The sequence below is a fragment of the Brassica napus genome, chromosome C2 (assembly GCF_020379485.1).
Source record: "Brassica napus cultivar Da-Ae chromosome C2, Da-Ae, whole genome shotgun sequence".
In the NCBI taxonomy this organism is placed as follows: domain Eukaryota; kingdom Viridiplantae; phylum Streptophyta; class Magnoliopsida; order Brassicales; family Brassicaceae; genus Brassica; species Brassica napus.
Window position 1 is genome coordinate 9555778 of NC_063445.1, and position 19856 is coordinate 9575633.

General features: G+C 33.5%; 3 protein-coding genes, 2 long non-coding RNA genes and 1 other non-coding gene across 8 annotated transcripts; 4 read left to right on the plus strand and 2 right to left on the minus strand.

Annotated features, from left to right (window-relative positions):
- Positions 1-884: 884 nt before the first annotated feature.
- On the minus strand, positions 885-2417 carry LOC125582152. The gene is made up of 4 exons (XM_048748701.1): positions 2286-2417; positions 1616-2213; positions 1334-1545; positions 885-1268 (listed from the first exon to the last, which is right to left on the minus strand). The coding sequence occupies exons 1-4, from the start codon at positions 2415-2417 to the stop codon at positions 885-887; spliced, it is 1326 nt and encodes a 441-aa protein (XP_048604658.1).
- Positions 2418-3352: 935 nt separating this feature from the next.
- Positions 3353-4225, plus strand: LOC106377861 (terpenoid synthase 22-like). The gene is made up of 3 exons (XM_048748702.1): positions 3353-3420; positions 3507-3600; positions 3683-4225. Exons 1-3 carry the CDS (start codon positions 3353-3355, stop codon positions 4223-4225), a joined length of 705 nt encoding a protein of 234 aa, XP_048604659.1.
- A 65-nt stretch (positions 4226-4290) lies between these two features.
- Positions 4291-4363, plus strand: TRNAA-AGC. The gene has a single exon. It is a non-coding gene; the product is annotated as a tRNA-Ala (tRNA).
- A 3418-nt stretch (positions 4364-7781) lies between these two features.
- Positions 7782-9246, plus strand: LOC106380896. Its single transcript, XR_001276424.3, has 2 exons — positions 7782-8130; positions 8967-9246. It is a non-coding gene; the product is annotated as an uncharacterized LOC106380896 (long non-coding RNA).
- On the minus strand, positions 9131-9946 carry LOC106380893 (putative lipid-transfer protein DIR1). The gene is made up of 2 exons (XM_013820734.3): positions 9409-9946; positions 9131-9314 (listed from the first exon to the last, which is right to left on the minus strand). Coding segments are annotated over exons 1-2 (303 nt in total). The 5' UTR covers positions 9711-9946; the 3' UTR covers positions 9131-9313.
- A 1453-nt stretch (positions 9947-11399) lies between these two features.
- LOC106380895 lies at positions 11400-14384 on the plus strand. Of its 3 annotated transcripts, none has more exons than XR_007319153.1 (8): positions 11401-11997; positions 12074-12156; positions 12247-12339; positions 12445-12892; positions 12973-13328; positions 13491-13767; positions 13865-13950; positions 14064-14384. It is a non-coding gene; the product is annotated as an uncharacterized LOC106380895 (long non-coding RNA). The 3 variants fall into 3 exon arrangements; XR_007319152.1 differs by having other exon boundaries at positions 11411-11997; positions 12784-12892; XR_007319151.1 differs by having other exon boundaries at positions 11400-11997; positions 12247-12892.
- Positions 14385-19856: the final 5472 nt, after the last annotated feature.

The following is a 19856-nucleotide window of genomic DNA, read 5'->3' on the forward strand; positions in this document are numbered from 1 at the left end:
GCTTCCTCTTGTCTACCATCGGTATCGAGTCCTTCTTCTTCGTTATTTACCTCTTCCACCACTCGTGGAGTATCTTCTTCTCCAACTTCTTTGTAACCGAAGTTGATCATGCTCAAGTTATCATTGGCTTCTTTCTCAGTTTGAAGTCACTTCCACTTCTGATCCTCTTCAAATATTACATCCCTGCTAACCACTATTCTTCGTGTTGATGGATCAAGTAGTCGATACGCTTTTGTTCCCGGTTCGGTTCCAAGATGAACCAAAGGTCTTGATCTGTCGTCTAGTTTCTTTAGATGTGGTGTGTCAATCTTCGCATAACCAACACACCCGAAGACTCTTATGTGTCCAACATTCGGCTTCTTCCCTTTAAAACTTTCGTACGGAGTCTGCAACACCAGGGTTCTCGTTACCAACCTGTTAATGAGGTAGGTTGCGTGTCTGACTGCTTCTCCCCACAAGTAGTTCGGAACGCCCATATGTTTTAGGATACTTCTGGCCATCTCTAGTAATGTTCTGTTTCTTTTTTCCACAACTCCGTTTTGCTGTGGGGCGCATGGAGCTGTTAGGTGTCGCTTAATTCCTAAGCTATCACAATACTCTCTAAACTCTAGTGAAGTAAATTCTCCTCCTTTGTCGGTTCTAATTGTTTTGATCGTCGTTCCTGTCTCAGCTTAAACTGTAGCTTTAAAAAATTTGAACTTAGTGAAGGCTTCGCTCTTCTCCTTCATGAGAATGGTCCACATATATCTAGAATAGTCGTCGATTAGGACAAAGACATATCTGTTTCGTCCAGCGGTAGGTGGTGATATCGGACCACAAAGATCTCTATGTACTAATTCCAAGACTTTTGTTGCACGGTACGAGCTTGTCTGAGGGAAGGAAGTTCATATTTGTTTCCCTCGCAGATAGGCTTCGCATGTCTCCTTCTCCACTGTAAAACGAGGCATACCAGTTACTAGCTCCTTGTCTATCATTAGTTTCAGATTGGTTAAACCAACATGACCCAAACGTGAATGCCACTTTGATGATTCTTTGTGATGAACCAGCTGTAAGCACCTCCTATTCTCTATCTCCATCTCTACTTTGTATAGACGATTTGGTGCACGTTTTGCCCTTACAATAAGTTTGCTGTCATGATCATATAAGAATAGCAAGTCTCCCTTCATTGTTACTTCACAGCCGGATTCGGTAGCCTGTCCAAGCATTATTATATTGCTTCGTAGTTTGGGAATGTAGTACACGTCAGAGATCGTCTTGCTTTCACCATTCTTCGTGAAAAAGTTAATTGAGCCTCTACTTTTATATCTATCCGAGAATCATCACCAAACTTCACCTTCCCGGTTATGCTTCGATCAATCCTTGAAAAATACTCGAGATTTCCAGTCATGTGGTTACTGGCTCCATTATCTAAGTACCACAAGTTCTCACTAGCTGTAGTCGCATCGAGTTTGTTTGGTATGACCTTCCGCTCATTGAGATACACTATCTCATTGACCATCAATTCATCAGCTTCACGTGTAGTATTCGCTTCACTTTCTTGTGTTTCTTGCAGTTTAAGTAAGAGATCGGGACAGTTCTGGACGAAGTGTCCTATCTTATCACATCGATAACATACCACCCGTGATGCATCTCGTTCTTGGCGGTAGTATCCTCCATTCCTTTGATTTCCGTATCGTCCACGGCCTCTTCCTCGATAGCCATAACGACCACCTCTGCCTCCCTCTCGTGGAGTCATATTTTTCTTGGTAAGGTTGCTGCTGTGAGTCGTTATTAGCATACATTAGTTTGCTTTGCTCCTGATCTTCTTGTTTTTCTTCTTCTTCTTCATCATTGATTCTCTCTTCATATGCCTTTAGCCGTCCTACGATATCTTCAAAGCTTGTCTTGTTGAGGTCAACAACTTGTTGTAAGGCAGCTATGATATGTATGTATTTCTTTCTTGGCAAGCTATGAAGAAATTTCTTAACAACCTTTGGCTCCTCAATGATCTCCCCTAGTGCTGCCGATTTTGTTGATAATTCAGAGATTTTCCCAACAAAACTATCAATCGTATCAGTCTCCTTCATCTTTAGTCGATTGAAGTCTGCTGTTAGGGTTTGTAAGCGGGCTTCACGCACACGATCAGCTCCCATATGCCTCATCTTTATTGCCTCCCAAATCTCTTTTGCGGTATCAAGGTTCCCCACTTGAAGAAGTAAAGATTCCGGTATCGACTGGAATAGTAAAGCTCTTGCGACATCATTCTTCTCCCCACTCTTCTCTCATGTATCAGTGGCCTCCCAGACCTTGTGAACTTTCAATGCTGCTTGCATTCTCATTGTCCATACGGTATAATTAGTGTCGTTGAGCATCGGACACTGGATTGACGAAGAACCACCGTTCTTCAAGTTGCTAGTCACTGCAACGATATCTCCCATGTTTGCTTCAATTCAATAGTATGCTCTGATACCAATTATTGAATCAAAGAAACACAAATCTCAAATCACTCTTTATTAATCACTCAAACCTTTAGGAAACTCACTCAAAACCTAAAGCTCTCAATTCATGAGATATGCAAACACTCTTGCATCTCTTTATATATAACTCAATATTTCCTAAACTCATTAGGAATCACAAATAGATATTTTCTTATTCTATAACTCAATAGAATTAGGTAACTTGCATCTTAAGCTAACTCAAGCTTATCTCAACATATACTAGGTGCATTGTACAGACCTCGGTTTCTTAAGATGGAAATAGAAGCTGCTAGGGAATATATTTATTTCTATCAAGAAGAAGAAGGCCATAATGAGACGTTGCTCACTTTTGCAAAGGTCAATTTCAAACTTTGTCAGCTCCATTACCTTCAAGAGCTAGAAACTCTCACCAAGTACGTTTGACCTAGTTATATTTATTTTTAGCGTTTTTATATGCTTTTTCAATCTTGACTTCAAGGTCAAATTAATTAGTAATATCCTTATTTCTCTTGCATGTTCTTTAAGATTTTATCTTATTTCAAGTGTAGGATTTCTAACCGAGTTGTTGACTGTTATTGGTCCATCTTAGATAAATCATATTAATGGATATAATTTATTCATAGCTCAACTCTAATCCAAAGAATGGGTAATTACCATGTTTCTTTTATTTTATTTTTAACTTAATTCAGATGTGACATTTTAAAAACATTTTCACATTTGATGTTAATGCGGTTGAAGATGGTGGAAGGAAACTAATCTTGCATATAAACTACCATACGTAAGAGACAGGCTTCTTGAGAGTTGAGACCTTTGTCGGGGTTCTGGCGACATACTTCGAGCCACGCTATTCACTTGGGAGAATTGTAGTCTCTAAGATTTCCATATTGATGGTAGTTATGGATGACACATGTGATGCATATGGAAGTTTCGCCGAAGTTAAAAGTCTCATTGATTCCTTGCAAAGGTTAGTATGTATGTATATATATATATCTTAATATCAATGGCGTTAAATATATAACAATAAATTGCATGCATGGGAAAATCCATAAGGTGGGATCTTGGTGCCATTGACGAACTACCAAGCCATTTGAGAATCTTCATCCAAAGTATAGTAGACACTAGCGTGCAATACACAGTAGAAGAGGTAAGTCAACCAATTTGTGGTTTAATGCCTTATTGGCTTAATATCTAGAAGTAATAAAGTTTGAGTCTTATAAATTGAGCAGATTAAGAGACTTGGTAGAGCGTATGCAAACATATCGAAATGGGCACAAGCAGGTTACGTTCCAACTTTTGATGAGTACATGGAGGTCGGTATCTACTCGTCAGGGGTACGTTGCTTTGCAATGTACACCTTTATGGCGATGGAAGATTGTGACGAGGATCAAACGATCGAGTGGTTCAAATCCGAACCGAAAATGATACTAGCTTTGTGCATTATATTCCGTCTTGAAAATGACATGGCCGGATTTGAGCTAGAGATGAGGAGAGGAGAGGTGGCTAATGGTGTGTACTGTTACATGAAGCAACATGGTGTTACCAAAGAGGTGGCCGTTAGAGAAATCAAGAAGATAGTTAGAGATAACTATAAGATAGTAATGGAGGAGTTCTTGACGGTTAAAGCTGTGCCGCGACAGATTCTGGTACGGTGCATCAACACTATAAGACTGGTCAATGTGTATTACAGGGAGGGTGATGGATTCAGTGATCCCCATAGAAATCTCAAAGACCTTATCACGTCTTTGTTCATCAACCCTCTTCCTTTTTGAATCATAGGTCCACACTTTTTCTTGCATTTATTTTATTAAAACCTATGCTTTGAAAGAAAACGCATGGGGATGTAGCTCAGATGGTAGAGCGCTCGCTTAGCATGCGAGAGGTACGGGGATCGATACCCCGCATCTCCAAGTTTTTACTTGTTTTCATTTTTTTTTTCCAAAATCGTGTACAAATTTTATATCACGTTTGTGGTTATTACCTAGTTTTGTTTATCACTTTCGTTAGGGAATGCTAGTCTGGGGTTCGTGAAATAGCTAGAAATTTTATATCATTTTTAAAAAAAGTTATTTTGCTAGACAAGACATAAGATGTTACATAATTGAGTAAACTTAGCATCACTTATCATTAAAATATAGTCTCTTTTTACTATAAAATTAGATTAAGATCCGCGCCTTATCATCACTTGCACGGGATGTTTTATTATTTATTTTCGTTTTTTACTTATATTAAATTAGTGAGAGGTTAGTGACTATTACATATATAACTAAATTGGTGCGGATATATAAATCAAAATAATCATTGTTATTTATAATCATTTTATGGTAAATAAATACAAATAATAATTTTTATCTTTTATATTGTTTATAATTAAATTCAAATGATATGAATATCAATGTATAGTATATATTTTTATAACAAAAAAATTAAAGCATTGATAACAAAATTTTCAATATGAAACTTTTAATATTTTTTATTATCTTATAATCATTTTTAAAAATTCTATGAAAATTTTGAAACTAAAATATTAAATTCTTAGTATTTGTTCAACAAATTTTTTGAAATTTTAAATATTTATACATTTTATATAATATATAATTTAAACGATATTAATATATATACATATATTTTATCTTTTTTGAACACCTTATTTTTATCTAATATTTATTAAATAAGACATCTTACTCATATAATTTTATGAACATTTGTATCTTGTTATAAATAAAAATTAAACCATTGATCACAAATTTTAAAAATGAGATTTTAATTTTTTATTAATTTATATTCATTTTAAAAATTCAAAATATTACACATATATAAAAATCGAAATTTTTATTCTTTGGTTAATTTAGTTGTCTAATTTATTTTAATAATATTAATAAAAAAAATGATAGAGTATGTATAAATTATTATCAAATCTTTATTATTTAAAATCATTAATTATCATATATATTTTGATCATATTATGTAATTTCGTATGTTTTACTTAAGAAAATAATGAAGAATATTTTTATATTAATAATTAATTATATGATTAGGGTTAATGAAAAATATACTATATGTTTAGATGGCCAACCTATTTTTGTAAGGATTTTGAAATTGATTCTCGTGATAACTATTAGGGACAAAAGGTCCCACATCGGTAGTTGGAAGGGATCTTTAGTAATATATAAGATAGATGGACCACTCCACTTATCACCAATTGGTTTTAGGTTGGAAGCCCATCTAGCTTAACATGGTATCAGAGCCCGATCCACGCAGTCCAACCCGATCCATATCGACCCGGCCCAAAGTTGGCCCTCGATCCTTGCCCAAACATTCCGAGATTGACGCTTAAAGAGCCATCATCTCGAGGGGGCGTATTAGGGACAAAAGGTCCCACATCGGTAGTTGGAAGGGATCTTTAGTAATATATAAGATAGATGGACCACTCCACTTATCACCAATTGGTTTTAGGTTGGAAGCCCATCTAGCTTAACAATAACATGTCATGGTTAAAAATTGTAATGTTTCTCTTTTAATATATCGGAGATTTCAAAGATATTCTGAGAACCCTGCAGCCAAGAAAATCTATTGCGACTTCTCGGCGACTGCATAGAGAAAACAGGCAAACATTAAGAGCTTTGTAACAAACTATATATACTCAAAACCCTTTGGTCGAGTTACAAGCCTTTTCTTATGATGAACTTAAAAACAGAGTTAATGTTTGCTTGTTTTAAAAACAATCTTGTAAACTTGCCACTTCCAACACATTCATCATTGCATGCGAGAAAACTTACCGGCGGGTCGGAGGGGAACATTATTTTGGCTTTAGTACTATTTTCAAGTTCATCTTCTCTAAACGGATCATAGAAATCTGCAAAGAAAAACAAAAAAGAAGAGAGCAGATCTCATATATTTGAACTTCTTAAAACGCTCTTCCTTCAAATGTTTGAGAGCAGATCTGCAGATAATGTTACAAAGCTAAATTGAATTACACCAGAACTAGTAGATTCAAAGAACACTGAAAGAAACAAACAATTAATGACTCTATCGTTTGACACATGTTTCAATCAAACTTTGCTGGCCAAACAAGTATGGAGGTTACATAAAATGAGTCATGTAGCTTAATAGCTCAGCTCTACAAGGTAAGGGTACTTTGCTTCAACAAGTTTTTCTTGAATGTGGGAAAGGTTTCAGACCATCATATGCTTGGTGGAGTATCTTATTTGGTAGGGAGCTGCTTCTCAAAGGAATGATTAAGTCAATTGGTGATGGGAGATCGATTTGTATGATGTTTTAGCATAAACACACAAATTAAAAAACTATTTTACTAATAATGTTTGATTACAAAATAATAACAAAAAAATAATTAAATCATTAACTACACATTAATTTTTAATATTTTAATTAATTACTTTAATAATTTTACATAAAAAGTTATAAAAAAATCATATAAATTGAAACAAAAATATCTTTCAAAACATGAAAGAATTAAACGGAGGGAGTATTAAAATGTACAGTTATTTACGTATTTTGCAAATAATGTTGCTAAAGTACAAATGCTTCGTATGTCATTCTGTTCTTGTTTGTCAAGTGTACTGATGGTAAGTGAACGACAAAACGTAGAGTCATTATTCTTTTTAAACAAGTCTTCTTGAGTCCAAAATATGTCAACAAACGGACAAATGTGGGAGACCTTAGTTGCATGCATAAGTCTCCGGCTGCTGAATGATAGAACTTTGCGTCTTAGTCAGGTTATATAGTTTTCTGTGTAAAGAAAGGTTAAAAGACTGTATTCTTGTCATGTAACAACATGTCTTTTGTTTTGTGGACGATTCGCTTCCACGTGATGGATATAACAACACTAGAAACAGAAATAAACTCACTGGAGAAGTTTCCTATCTATTACCAAAAGTAAGCAATGACAATTGAACAATCTTTGTTTTTCTCAGTTTGTGAGTTTGGTTATTGGGAAAAGCCATTATGAATTTGTGATTACAGAATTTTGTGGTTTATATGGATCAGAGCAGTAAAAGTTCAATGTAATTTAAGATATACACTAGATCATGACCCGCCTGGTCGGGCGGGTTTTTATTCCTGCAATTTGTGTTTTTTTATTGTAACGCCAAATTTGGTTTAAAACTTGTGTTTTGATTTTTTTTTTGTACATTATGAAGTTAAATTTTTATAAACAAATATTACATAATTGCTCAATGAATTTTATTATATTCTGACTTCTAATATATTTTGTGTGTAATAGTTGAAAACATTTTCTGATATAATATATATTTCAATTTGGTGTGTTTTGAGTGCAAAGTTATAAATATAATACTATACAATATTACTATAGTATGTAATATATAAAACTATACATTTGTTTTTGAAATATAATCTGGACCAACGTAATTCATGAAGATCAATAATCTGGCCCAACGTACTCAAAGTACTAAGCCCATCAGAAACCAATTGGAACATAAAAATTAAGTTACGTTAGTAAATAAAGTAAACTATTCAGAAAAATCAGGAAACGTCTTCTCGGTGTCTGTCTCTCTGATCTGTTCATCTTTCTCTTTTTTTTTTCAAAAGTGTTCAACTTTCTGGATATTCATAATCATCAAAGTAAAAAAAAAACTATACAAATCCAGAGCAAAACACAGATTTATGGTGAATTTGATACTCGATCTATCGGGTACAGGTTAGACCGTGAATCCTTATTGTTTTTTCTTTGTTAATAGAATCGTTATTGTTTGTTACAATTTAAAATTTTAATAAATTGGGTTTTCTGATAGTTCGATATCTCTCTTTTGATGATAGATCTACTGTTTATAAGAGTAGTTTAGCCATAACATAGATAGATCATCGACAATCAATTCCAAAAATAATTTGAAATTTAAATATTCTTTTCGTAATTAAACCTTCGGGTAAAGATTCCAAGGTATGAAGACGGGTCAGGATAAGATAGGAGGCATTGAGTTTATATTCAAAATCCAACTTATTGACATTGGGGTTAGGATAGGTTAAGTTATGGTACATTTAATAATATATATGAGGTCGAACATGTTACAGCTAAGAAATAAGATAGATGCATTTAATTAAAATATTAGGTCCACTTTATGATAGATGAGTCGCACATGTTATGCAAATATATAAGGCATTAATTGAATTAAGATAAATGAGGTCCATATTAAAAATCCACCTAGAAGAAGTTGCGATGATTCTAATTTAATAAGATAGATTAGATCTGACAGGTCATTTATACTTCCCAATTACTATAAAAGATAATCCTAATGGTTAATCTTCATCAAGATTACACATGGCAAAAATATTATTTGATTGTTTTATGTTCTTGGCTTCAAATCATTGAAACTCCAAAACATACAATTTTCATAGGATTTTCACAGGATTTTCACTGGTTTCTACTGTGGCGTTTTAATGTTTCGCATTATGCATCATAACATAACATGACACAGAGTTCAAGGGATGACTTGTTCAGACGTTTTTTTCTTCTCTAAATTGTTTTTTTTTTTGCAGTTTTTTTTAATTAACCACAATGTCCGGCGACCGAAGTCAACCGACTAATCTGTGCCTCCAGCGATACCGACATTTGTAGATTTCCCAGTGGCCAACGGGAATTGAACTGCAGTTTCGCTACTACAGGGATAGAAGCCTGAAGAGTTAGTTTTTGGATATTAAAGAAAATAGAACACAATATTGTTTTCATTAACGGATAGATCACGTTCTTCTGAATAGAAAAGGTGACTCAAAAATAATTGCAAAAGTTGTTGATTTATTCGAATTGAGAACACCATAAGACATTATAACTTATTGACAAAATATGAGGCAGGCTTCCCTGTGTACACTCCAGCTCAGTTTTTCAATCTGCGTGTTAGAGCAAACGAAAAAAACGTTAAGACTTTCTCTCTTTAATCAACCAATTTATAATATTGTTAATGGTACATTGGTATTTACTGACCATGGCAAACAGGAGGGATTGTTAACGCCACAATTGGCAAAAAGAGCCTTGAGTTTTGCTGGGTCGATCCCGGACCGGGAGAGGAACGGGCAGAGACATTCAAGGTTCGCAGTTTTGGCCACTGTGCAGCAGGCGGGAGTCGGAGGTGGCGGGTAGTTTCCAGTGACCGCTGGACGACATTTCTGCAAGTCATTTGTGTTGACTTTACATAGGGGAATGCTCTTACCTTCTTGGATCATCATTGCTGCGGTTAAAACCATCGCAAGAACTGTGATGAGGATTCTGGCATTGTTCTTACCCATTTCTGTCTTTTTTTTAACAATATCTTCACTGTCTCTTCTCTCTCTCTCTCTCAGCTATATCGTGAAACTTAAAGATAGTGAGCTTCTTATATAGCAGTGTTAATGATAAGTGAAAGTTAGTAAAACAGTAAAGAATGTCACGGGTCTTTTACGTCAACAATTTGCAAGCAAACAGACAAATGTGGGAGACCTTAGTTTCATGTATAAGTCTTTGGGTTGGTGTGGATGAAAGAACTTTTTCCTTCACGTGACCCGATGGGTTTTGGCCTTTGTATTTTGTTCTGCCCTTGTCATTATCAAGTCATAAACATTTGTTTACAACTAAAAAAATTGTCTACTGTCATGTAACACCAGGTGACCGACCAGGTCTCTGGTTTTGTGAACGCACTCAGCTATTCTGCTTCCTCATGATTCAAGTCACAACCCCATGTTATATATTGAGGTAAAGAAAGCCCGTCTTAAATGAGGTAAAGAAAGCCCAGCTTTTTTTTTTTTTTTGAACAACTAAATCTCGTCTTATAAGAGTTATTTTTGGGTTCAGGGTGAACCTCTAACCAATTTCATTATTTCAAATTCAATATCTTTTAAAAAAATGAAATAAAATATTGTCAAGTTATATTATGTTTAAAAAAAAAAATATTAGTTATAGAAAAAAAAATTTTTAAAAAAATATTTTTAACATTGCTATCAAAACACTAAACCCTAAATCCTAATCCCTAAACCCTAATCCTAAACCCTAAACCTTTGGGTAAATCCTAAACCCTTGGATAAATCCTAAACTCTAAATAAAAAACACTAAACACTAAACCCTAAACCCTTGAGTGTTTTAGGACTTGATTGGTTACGGCTGTAATTTTAAAAAAATTGCTGTAGAATTGAAGCTGTAAGATTTTATGTTGTAGCTTTAAAAAAATTGCTGTAGAATTAAAGCTGTAAGATTTTATGTTGTAGCTGTAGAATTTTTGCCGTGAGTTTTTTTAGAGAAAATATGATTACCAGATATTATCTAATATTTATTATAATATGTTCACTATAATTAAATGAAAATCAAAATCAAATTGAGAAATATTTACTCCGTTTCAAAATGATCGAGGTTTTAGATTACGCATGTTAAAAAAAAAACCAAATCTGATTTAAATATATTATTTTGTGATTAAATATTTTACATAACGTTTAACCAATAAAAAATAAAAAATATAAATATTTGTAAAGTTTACAGTTTACCGTGATTACTTAATAAAAATTAGTAAAAATAGAAAAAAATATTTTTTGAAACAAAACTTTTTTAAAACATAGATCATTTTAAAATGGAGAGAATAGTAATTAATCACATTTTATGAACTGATTAATTATTATACAATTATCAAATGCTTAGTTTAAGTAAATGAATATAATAGTCAAGTATCATATATAATCAACATATGTGAGGTTTTATTTATATTTATGAAATTTATAGTTATATAACATATAAGTATATATATATATATATATATATATATATATATATTCTCCACATTAGTTGTCATACTCTTGAGTTATACGTGTAAATATATATTAAATTATATATATATATTACGTATCTATCCTATACTAAAAGGGATATATGAGGAGTAGGGAGGCTGTCCACGTCCTCAATTAAAATCAGCCAATAGGGTGAGTTTATTTGTCCACGTCACATTCGGTTTGGGCTTTGGTTTTTTTTATCCGTAATGTGAGGTATTTGCCCATAAGCCTGATCCAATAGAAGCCCTAAAATATGTGGGCTCCACGTTCTGTCCAGTTTATTTTGGTCGTAAAAGTTTTGTGTTTGATCTGATTTGGGTTTTCCACATTTGGTTCCATAATTAAGTCAAAATCTGCGTTTTATGCTTGAATGAATTAGGGCTTCATCATTATCTTTCTTCTTCCTCATTCAACCTCGCCGTCTACACTTATCTTAATCTGCAAACCTAATGATTGCAAACGTAAAGGTTGACATCACTGTCTCCGTACCCAACATCCATTCCTCTCTTTACCACCTCTTCTGGTTCCTGATGTCGTCCCTGAATCCACCGCTCTGTTTCGGCCGGCGAGACCACAAAACGATCCATGGAGGATTCCCCTGACATATCATGGGGCTGCAATATAGATTCAGTCGAAAACGCCACTTCTCTTCAGAGATGGCTAACCAATTCAGGCTTCCCGCCGAAGAAAATGGCTGTCGACTCTGTCGACATCAGAGAGAGGGAGGTGGGAGTCTCGGAATGAAATATCAACGAACAAACACTTGCTTAAGTTAAATTCAAAGGTATTAGAGCCAAACTCAACAGAATCGTTTTGAAACCCGTGTAGAAACTTCTTATTGTTATTGTTTTTTGTTACAGGAATGTGCTCAACTTACTTCTCAGTGCGCTCATCTACAAGACCGAACGATGGCTCTTGCCAAGGAGCTGGCATCGCTTAACTTGTGAGATTACTTTTTGTTATTTGGTCTTTTGGCGTTCTCTAAAACTAAATTTTCAATCTTTCTGAGTCTATCTATTTTTTATTTATTCAGGGTTTCCGACATAAGCTTGGAGGAAGTTGATGTGCTGAAGCTTGCCTTTTTTGAGAATAACGCAAAAGACAAAAGATACAATAGACACACCAGGTTTGTTTCCTGTGATATTGTGGTTTCGGCCTATATTGGTTTGTGGTTTCGGCCTATATTGGTTTGTGGTTTCCTCAAGTCTCTGTTCTGTTCGTATGGTCTCAGCCCGTGCTTATTCAGGTTCTTTGGGAACTTGCGTTCGATTGTCGTCTGTGTGGAGCTGGTTTTTTGGTTCTGATAAGAAACACTTTCCCTCTTTTTAATTAGTGTGCCTCAGTGTTGATTTCTTTCTTTTGGTGATTCAAAAGGTTGTCCGGTAGTGTGGAAAGGTTGTTTGTGTTTTTATGGTCTGTAATAATCGTACTTCAAATTACGTTAATGCAATTCAAAGATGAACAAAAAAAAACAAAATAGACACACCTGTCAAGTCCTTGGTTACTCGAAACATGTAGGCACATAGCTTATGTTTTGTTACAGCTTCCCTTCTCTCATTTTATCATGTAGGTACTATTGATGAGGTCCCCACGACTACTACTGTGACCAACCTCCAGAAATTCATGCTTCTGAAGTTCAACCATCTTCAAGCTCTTGCAAACTTTCTTTGAACTCCCCGGTATTGTTTTAAATTTCCTTTTGCATATTAGAATTCAACCACCATTGACTTATGTTACCTATTGATTCATCCACTTTCAGATATAGTTGGCCAAATCCGTTCAAGACTCTTAACATAAACAACTCTGTTCAAGGCTCTGACATAAACAACTCTGCTGCAACAACCCGATTATGCATGAAAGTTGGTGTCTCAATCATGCTGCCGCGCAACCTAAACCAAGAAGAAGGCTTGAGAAAGAGTTATCGAAGCAGAAGTGTGTGTGCTGATACCAAGAAACAAAATATCACCGACCTAAACCAAACATCTATTCATTCTAAGAAGCCGCCAGTTTCCAGTACATATATCATGGGGATTTTAACATTACCAGGGTCACGTGACTAACGACATTGCCAACATCGTTTACAGAAAAGCCTTCAATGGCCTCCCACAATCACTGGTATGTTAACTGCCTTCTTTATTAAAAGTCATAGCATACACCATCGCCAATGTTCTTCTGTTGGACCTTAAATACGACTGCATACACCATCACTGCCTCTCTTCTCTATCAACCAAATTAAATACGATAAAACGGTCTCCTTTACAAAACATACTTTTTCAGGTTTAGAAGAAGACTATGAGAGTTTCGCCAACATGCTTTCCTCTGTTTCTTTCTCTGTTCTGTCTGTATCTGTCCAAAGAATCATCAAATGGGATCCACTGAACTACAAGACACAGATTTGTTTAGCTCTTTTTCTGAGAACTTACACTCAACGTTCTTCACTCCAACCACAAGCTCGCTCTGATCTGACTCGGACACGGATTCACCAAAGCCATAAAACGAGGATGAAAATCGTAGAGTTGACTTGGCAGATGAGTAACTATATGAGCATCAGAAGGTACAATTTGATGATTCTTTGGCAAGATTCGATTATTTTCTCTTTTATTCAATCTCATATTCCTTATTAATTTTTTTTTTTTTTTTTTTTGATTCAGTCTTTTGGTGGAGACAACCTATTATGATTCCTTTTCAATCAAAAGAAGCTTTAATCGATGAGCAGATCCGATATGTTCAGGCAAACGTGAGTTCACGTTTTTTTAGTTGATAATTATTTAGAATCTTTCTTTTTATTTGTCGGTTATAATACGATCGTTTATAAAATAAAAAGTTTGATTGTTCATTTTGTGTCTATAGTTCCAAAACTAGAAGGAGAAAGACGAGCAGCGAAATGATGATGCATTTAAACATAAAGCAAGGAGCTACCACAACCAACAGAGAGACCAAAGTCCGCTGTGAAGGTGGAGTTCGTTGACGGGACATTCGAGAACCATGGTACTGCTGGGGAGTCACCCAAGAAAGTAGTTTCATATTAATTTAGCATTGTTACTTCTTCTTTTTTTAAGTCACGCAAGAACTCCATTATAAGTTTTTGTTTTGTTTTCTATTAACGAGATGTGGTTTTAAAGAAGGCTACATATTATATATAATGGACAACAGATAAAAGAAAGAGAGAAATGACGTCGTCTATATACTTTGAGTTTCGTACTTTGTTTTATAGAGGTTGACATATAGGAATCTTGCGTCAATATTAGACTTAGTAATTTCATAAAATTGTAAGTAAACAACACAAATTATCTCCTTAGTGTAACAAATAAACCACTGAAAACATAATTAAAAAAAAAACATTACAGATTTTTAGCTTAAATGTTATCTTTAAATTTACAGTGCTTAATTCTTTTTTCATGTGGTTTACTATCTCTTGCTTAGATCTCAATGATTTAAGACCTAGATATAATAAGAATCTTTATCTTACGTTGTTATATTGTTTGACTTAATAGATTCCAAAGATTCCTTCCCACCATTAATCTCACTATCACTGCCTCTCTCTCTATCAACCAACCTAATCTATATACGATAAATCCGATCTCTACAAAACATATTTTTGTAGGTTTAGAAGAAGACCATGAGAGATTCGCCAACAATTCATAATCTCCGTCAATACCAACCACCAAAGTCAGTAATTCATTGCAATATAATTATCACTTTTCTCAATTGATAAATTACTCAGTAGACAAATCAAATTCTACAATAGAAATGGTGATGAAATCTCAGCTGGACAACTCAAAACTCGAAGAAAAGAACAACTATTCAATTTCCCTCATCAACGAACAACGAACAACGAACATGGCCTAATTACATAACTCCAATTCAATTTCAAACTCTGCATTTAACTTTAACTTATGTTTACCGTAAAACCCGTTACCGCCAAACAATATGTGAAACTTTAATTTATCCATTAAAACCACTACGACTAAACAAAAAAAAAACATCTTAATCCACTATCTATTACATTTTTAAGTATTACAACACCTTTAATTATCAATAACACCGCGCTTGGGTGTTTACGACTCAACGCAAACACACATTAAAATGAGACATCATATTTTAATATATTTTAATATATAATTTTAAATATATTATATTTTTAATAATTTTAAAATTACTTAAAAAGAAACTAAATTATTAAAAAATTAATATACAACTAAAACTAAAGCAATATTTTGTAACATCAAAATAATAAATGAATAAAAAATATATTATGTTAATAAAATAGATTTTAGATTTTAAAGACTTCTAATTCATGTAATATTACAAAATTCAAAATTTGTTTATTACAATTAATATTTTACCATTAGATATATTAAAATAATATTCTAGATCAATATTCAGTTGTCAATTTTTAACTATTACACATAAAAAAATATTATTAAGTATGCTTTTTTTTTGAAAAGGAGATTTTATATTTTAAGTAGGTTATTGGAGTACTTTTTCTTTTCGTGAATATATTCGAGATGAGATTCCGATCTTTTAAACAAAGATAATTTATGTTCTATACATAATTTTTTTTACATAACTCTAAAATCTCGGATTTGATTGTTCATATTTTATTAGTTAATTGTGTTACATGTAATAGAAATACTTACTTCAAACTAAAAATATTTTTAAAAAATCAAATTTAAAATTAGTTATATATAATTTAATATACAAAAATGTACATACAAATAAAAATGATAAATGTAACAAATTTAAATATATTATCCGCGCGTAGCGCGGAAAAAGGATCTAGTACTTTTGAAAGAAAGGATAAGAGAATGAGGAAAATTATTATTCAAAGCACTTGAAGTAGTGTTCTAGAAAACTTGCTCTCTAAAGCAATAAACTAAAATAAAAGTTTGTTATGCATGGCAGTGCGTTTTAAAATTGAAATCTAAAGTTTGATTGCTTTTATTTTTTGACTGTAGATAAAATATGTCTGTGTACAGCCTACAGCTGTTACCAATCATTACATAAGTGTTTAGTAATTTTGATTTAGAGTTTAGGATTTATCCAAGGATTTCAGGTTTAGGGATTATGTTTTAGGGTTTAGTGTTTTGCTGACGACGTTAATTTTTTTTTTTAATTACTACTTTTTTTATTTCGTTTTTACCTTTTAATTTTAAAAACATAATATAATTTGATAATATTTTGTTTTCTTTTTAAAAAGATATCAAATATGAAATAACACAATTATGTTTGTTTGTGAATTTCTAGGTTCACCCTAAGGAGTGAACCCAAGAATAAGTGTCTTATATAAGAAGCTCATTAACTTTAACTTTTCACCATAGCAAAGCTTTAATGCTAACTGAAAGGTGCTATACGTAAGATATGTAATCATTAGGAGTCTTTTGGGTTTAGATGCGTGAAGAAACGGAGGAATGTGTGAAGGCTAAGTTGCATTTCATGCCCTAGTATCTGGGCTGTGAATGACAAAATGTTCATTGCAACTAGTTGCCTGACCAAATGTCAGTCTTTTGTTTTGGTTCTCTTTACTGAGTAATAAAAATAATTATGTACTTAATGGATTGCATAATTGCATTATTATTTTAATATATATGGATTCAATTATTGCATTATTGCATTATTATTTTAATATATATATGGATTACATATGGATTGCATAGTTGCATTATTATTTTAATATATATGGATTGCATAATTGTTTTGGTTCTCTTAAAGTTGCATTTTGTTACTTGATATGTGCTAGATGATAACCTACGCGTATGCGCGGAATGAGTTTTTTATATTAATGTTTGTTCATTAAATAATTTTAACATTTTACAACATTTCAATCTTTATCGATTGTAAAATGACGAATACAAATGTTGCTCTCTTAAATGTAGCACTGAAAAGTTAACGTATTACAACTAATTTTAATTATTTTAAAAAATTTATATGCACAAAAAAATTAAGTTTTGCTGCTGACACAAATCACCAAAACGGCAAAACCACAAGATAGGCAACATCGATTGTAAAATGACGAAAGAGGATTATGTTTTCGGCTCTCGATTTGTTTGCTATTGATTCTCCATTAGTTATCATCTAATATTAAGATAACAATAATTTTTCAATGCAAAATTTTGAAGTTAACATATTTTATATTTTATATAGTATATAATTTAATTTAAATGATATTAATATTAATATACATATATATATATAATATGAATGTTTATTAATGAGACTTTATATTCATACGATTTATGATCATTTGTGAGACTTTTACAACTTTTAGTGTGAGACTTTTACAACTTTTAGTAATTTATAGTTATTTCAAAAATTCAAAATATAACATATAAAAAAAATCTTAAGTTTTTTATTATATGCTTCATTTGATTGTTTATTTCTTTTAATAATATAAAATTAAACAAAAAAAGAGAGGATACAAAAATTGAAATATGTATTATTCATAATCATTAATTGTCATATATATGTTAATCATATTAGGTAATTCCATAACTTTTATTTAAGGAAAGCATTGAGAATATTCTTTTGTATGCTACTAATCCATTTGATAGTTAATTTAATAAAAATATCAATTTGATAGTTAGTTTAATAAAAATTATAAAAAGTAGAATATTCTTTTATATGAATCAACTTATTTTTCTAAGGATTCTATGAATCATATGACACGTAGTTACGAAAACACGTTGTAATGTTTCATAATTAATATACAGGGGATGAATTGCATAATTGCATTATTATTTTAATATTCTTCCGACTATCGTTTTATACGTACTTGGAACAAAAAGTGGCTTACATGTTAAACTTTATTTGATCTCGTGTTTCATTTAGAGGACTAACTCTCTTGTAAATTGTAATCGTTTTGTGTGTCTCTAGTTCGGGTAAATTTGAAATTAATGGCGTTCATCCACGATGATGAAGAGGAAAACTTTGTTCCTCAATTAGCCACCAATTACTATTTCGAAGATGACGACAAGGAACCTGTGTCATTCTCGTGTCTGCGAATTTAATGGAGTGACAAGAGAAAGTAGACTGAAGTGTAGCTGGTTTGTACTTGAGAGCAGTGGCGGATATAGGTAGGCCAAGGAGATAGCACTTGCACCCATGAAAAATTTAAAATCTGTTTGATGTTACTTATTTTTTTACTCATTTCCCTTTACTAAAATCATATTATATCTTCAATTCTGTGTTTATATGTAATTTGCCTCCATCCAAAAAATTGTCTACATCCGCCACTGCTTGAGAGGAACCTCTGATGATGGTCTTTTGCCTCTGCATAACAGCATAAGTTGGTTAATGCTTGGAGGTTCGCAGAGCCGTGCCTGAGATTTATTGGCCCTCAAGCAAAAAATATTTGTTGGTCCACTATATGTAATTATTAAACAAAATTAAAAGAATCCATGCCAAAGGTTCGAACTCACAACCTCTATTTACACAAATGAACTCATAACCACCTGTGCTACTGAATATTTCACGTCACAAATTGGCCCTCTAAATATATAAACTCCATCTGAACTAAAAGCACATGCTTGATGTGCTTAGTGTCAGGCACGGCCCTGGAGGTTCGACCTTTCCAACTTCATACCGGAGATCTGTTCTCACAAAGGATAATGTCTGGATTAAGCTTGAGAAGCAAGGAAAATATATGCGGAGTTGCTAAGATCATCTCCAACTCACCTCTATAATAGAAATTTCTAAAATAGAAAAAAAAAGTAGAGACTTAGGCCATCATTATCGGAGTCTCTCGGCACCGTCTTTTAGTTTATTTAGGAATAAAAGAAAATGGAAAACAGAAATTAAAATAAGAGACGTACCTTAATTAGGCAACATAAGAGACGCCTCTTGTGAGCCACGCGTCACGGTGAGAGGAGAGAGAGAGAGAGGTGATGGAGGAAGAGGAGCACGAGGTATACGGTGGAGAAATCTCAGACGTCGGAGTTGGATGGATTGATTGATTTGGTGTTGGTAACAATAGGAGTTGGATGAGATGAAGAGGAGAAGAAGACATCACCTCTTGAGAATTGTCGTTAAGCTCATCGATCCTCCAGAGGAACTGCGAATCATCAGCATCTGATCTCGACATGGCGGAGAATCGCGGTGGTGGTGGTTGCTGTCCGCCGATGGATCTGATGCGCTCGGAGCCGATGCAGCTCGTTCAGGTCATTGTTCCGATGGAATCTGCTCATCTTACCGTCTCTTACCTTGGTGATCTCGGCCTCGTCCAGTTCAAAAACGTACACATACTCTCTCTCTTTCTCTCTCCAGTTCAATTGCGATCTTTGATCATCGCAGCTTAATTTCAACGGACTTACGCTGCTCAGGTAAACTTCATGGAGGCTCTCTCTGAAAGAAACTTCGATGAAGCAATTGAGCACCGTTGCGAGTTTCTCCCTTGCCATAGATTTTCATATGTAAAGTCTGAAGGTTTTAGCTTGTTTTTGCTTAAAGCGTATAACTTTCTTCTCTCTGTTCTTTGTTAATGTTTTGATGAAGAGAATGTTGGAATGGATCTGAAGGTAAGAGCAGGGATGGAGATGGCTATGATTGATGCAGCTCCTAAGAGCGTTGGAGTGCCTTTGTGGAGATTATTTGTTGTTTTGAAGAGAGACCAGCACTGAGGAGAAGTTTGGTTATTGCAGGAAGAGT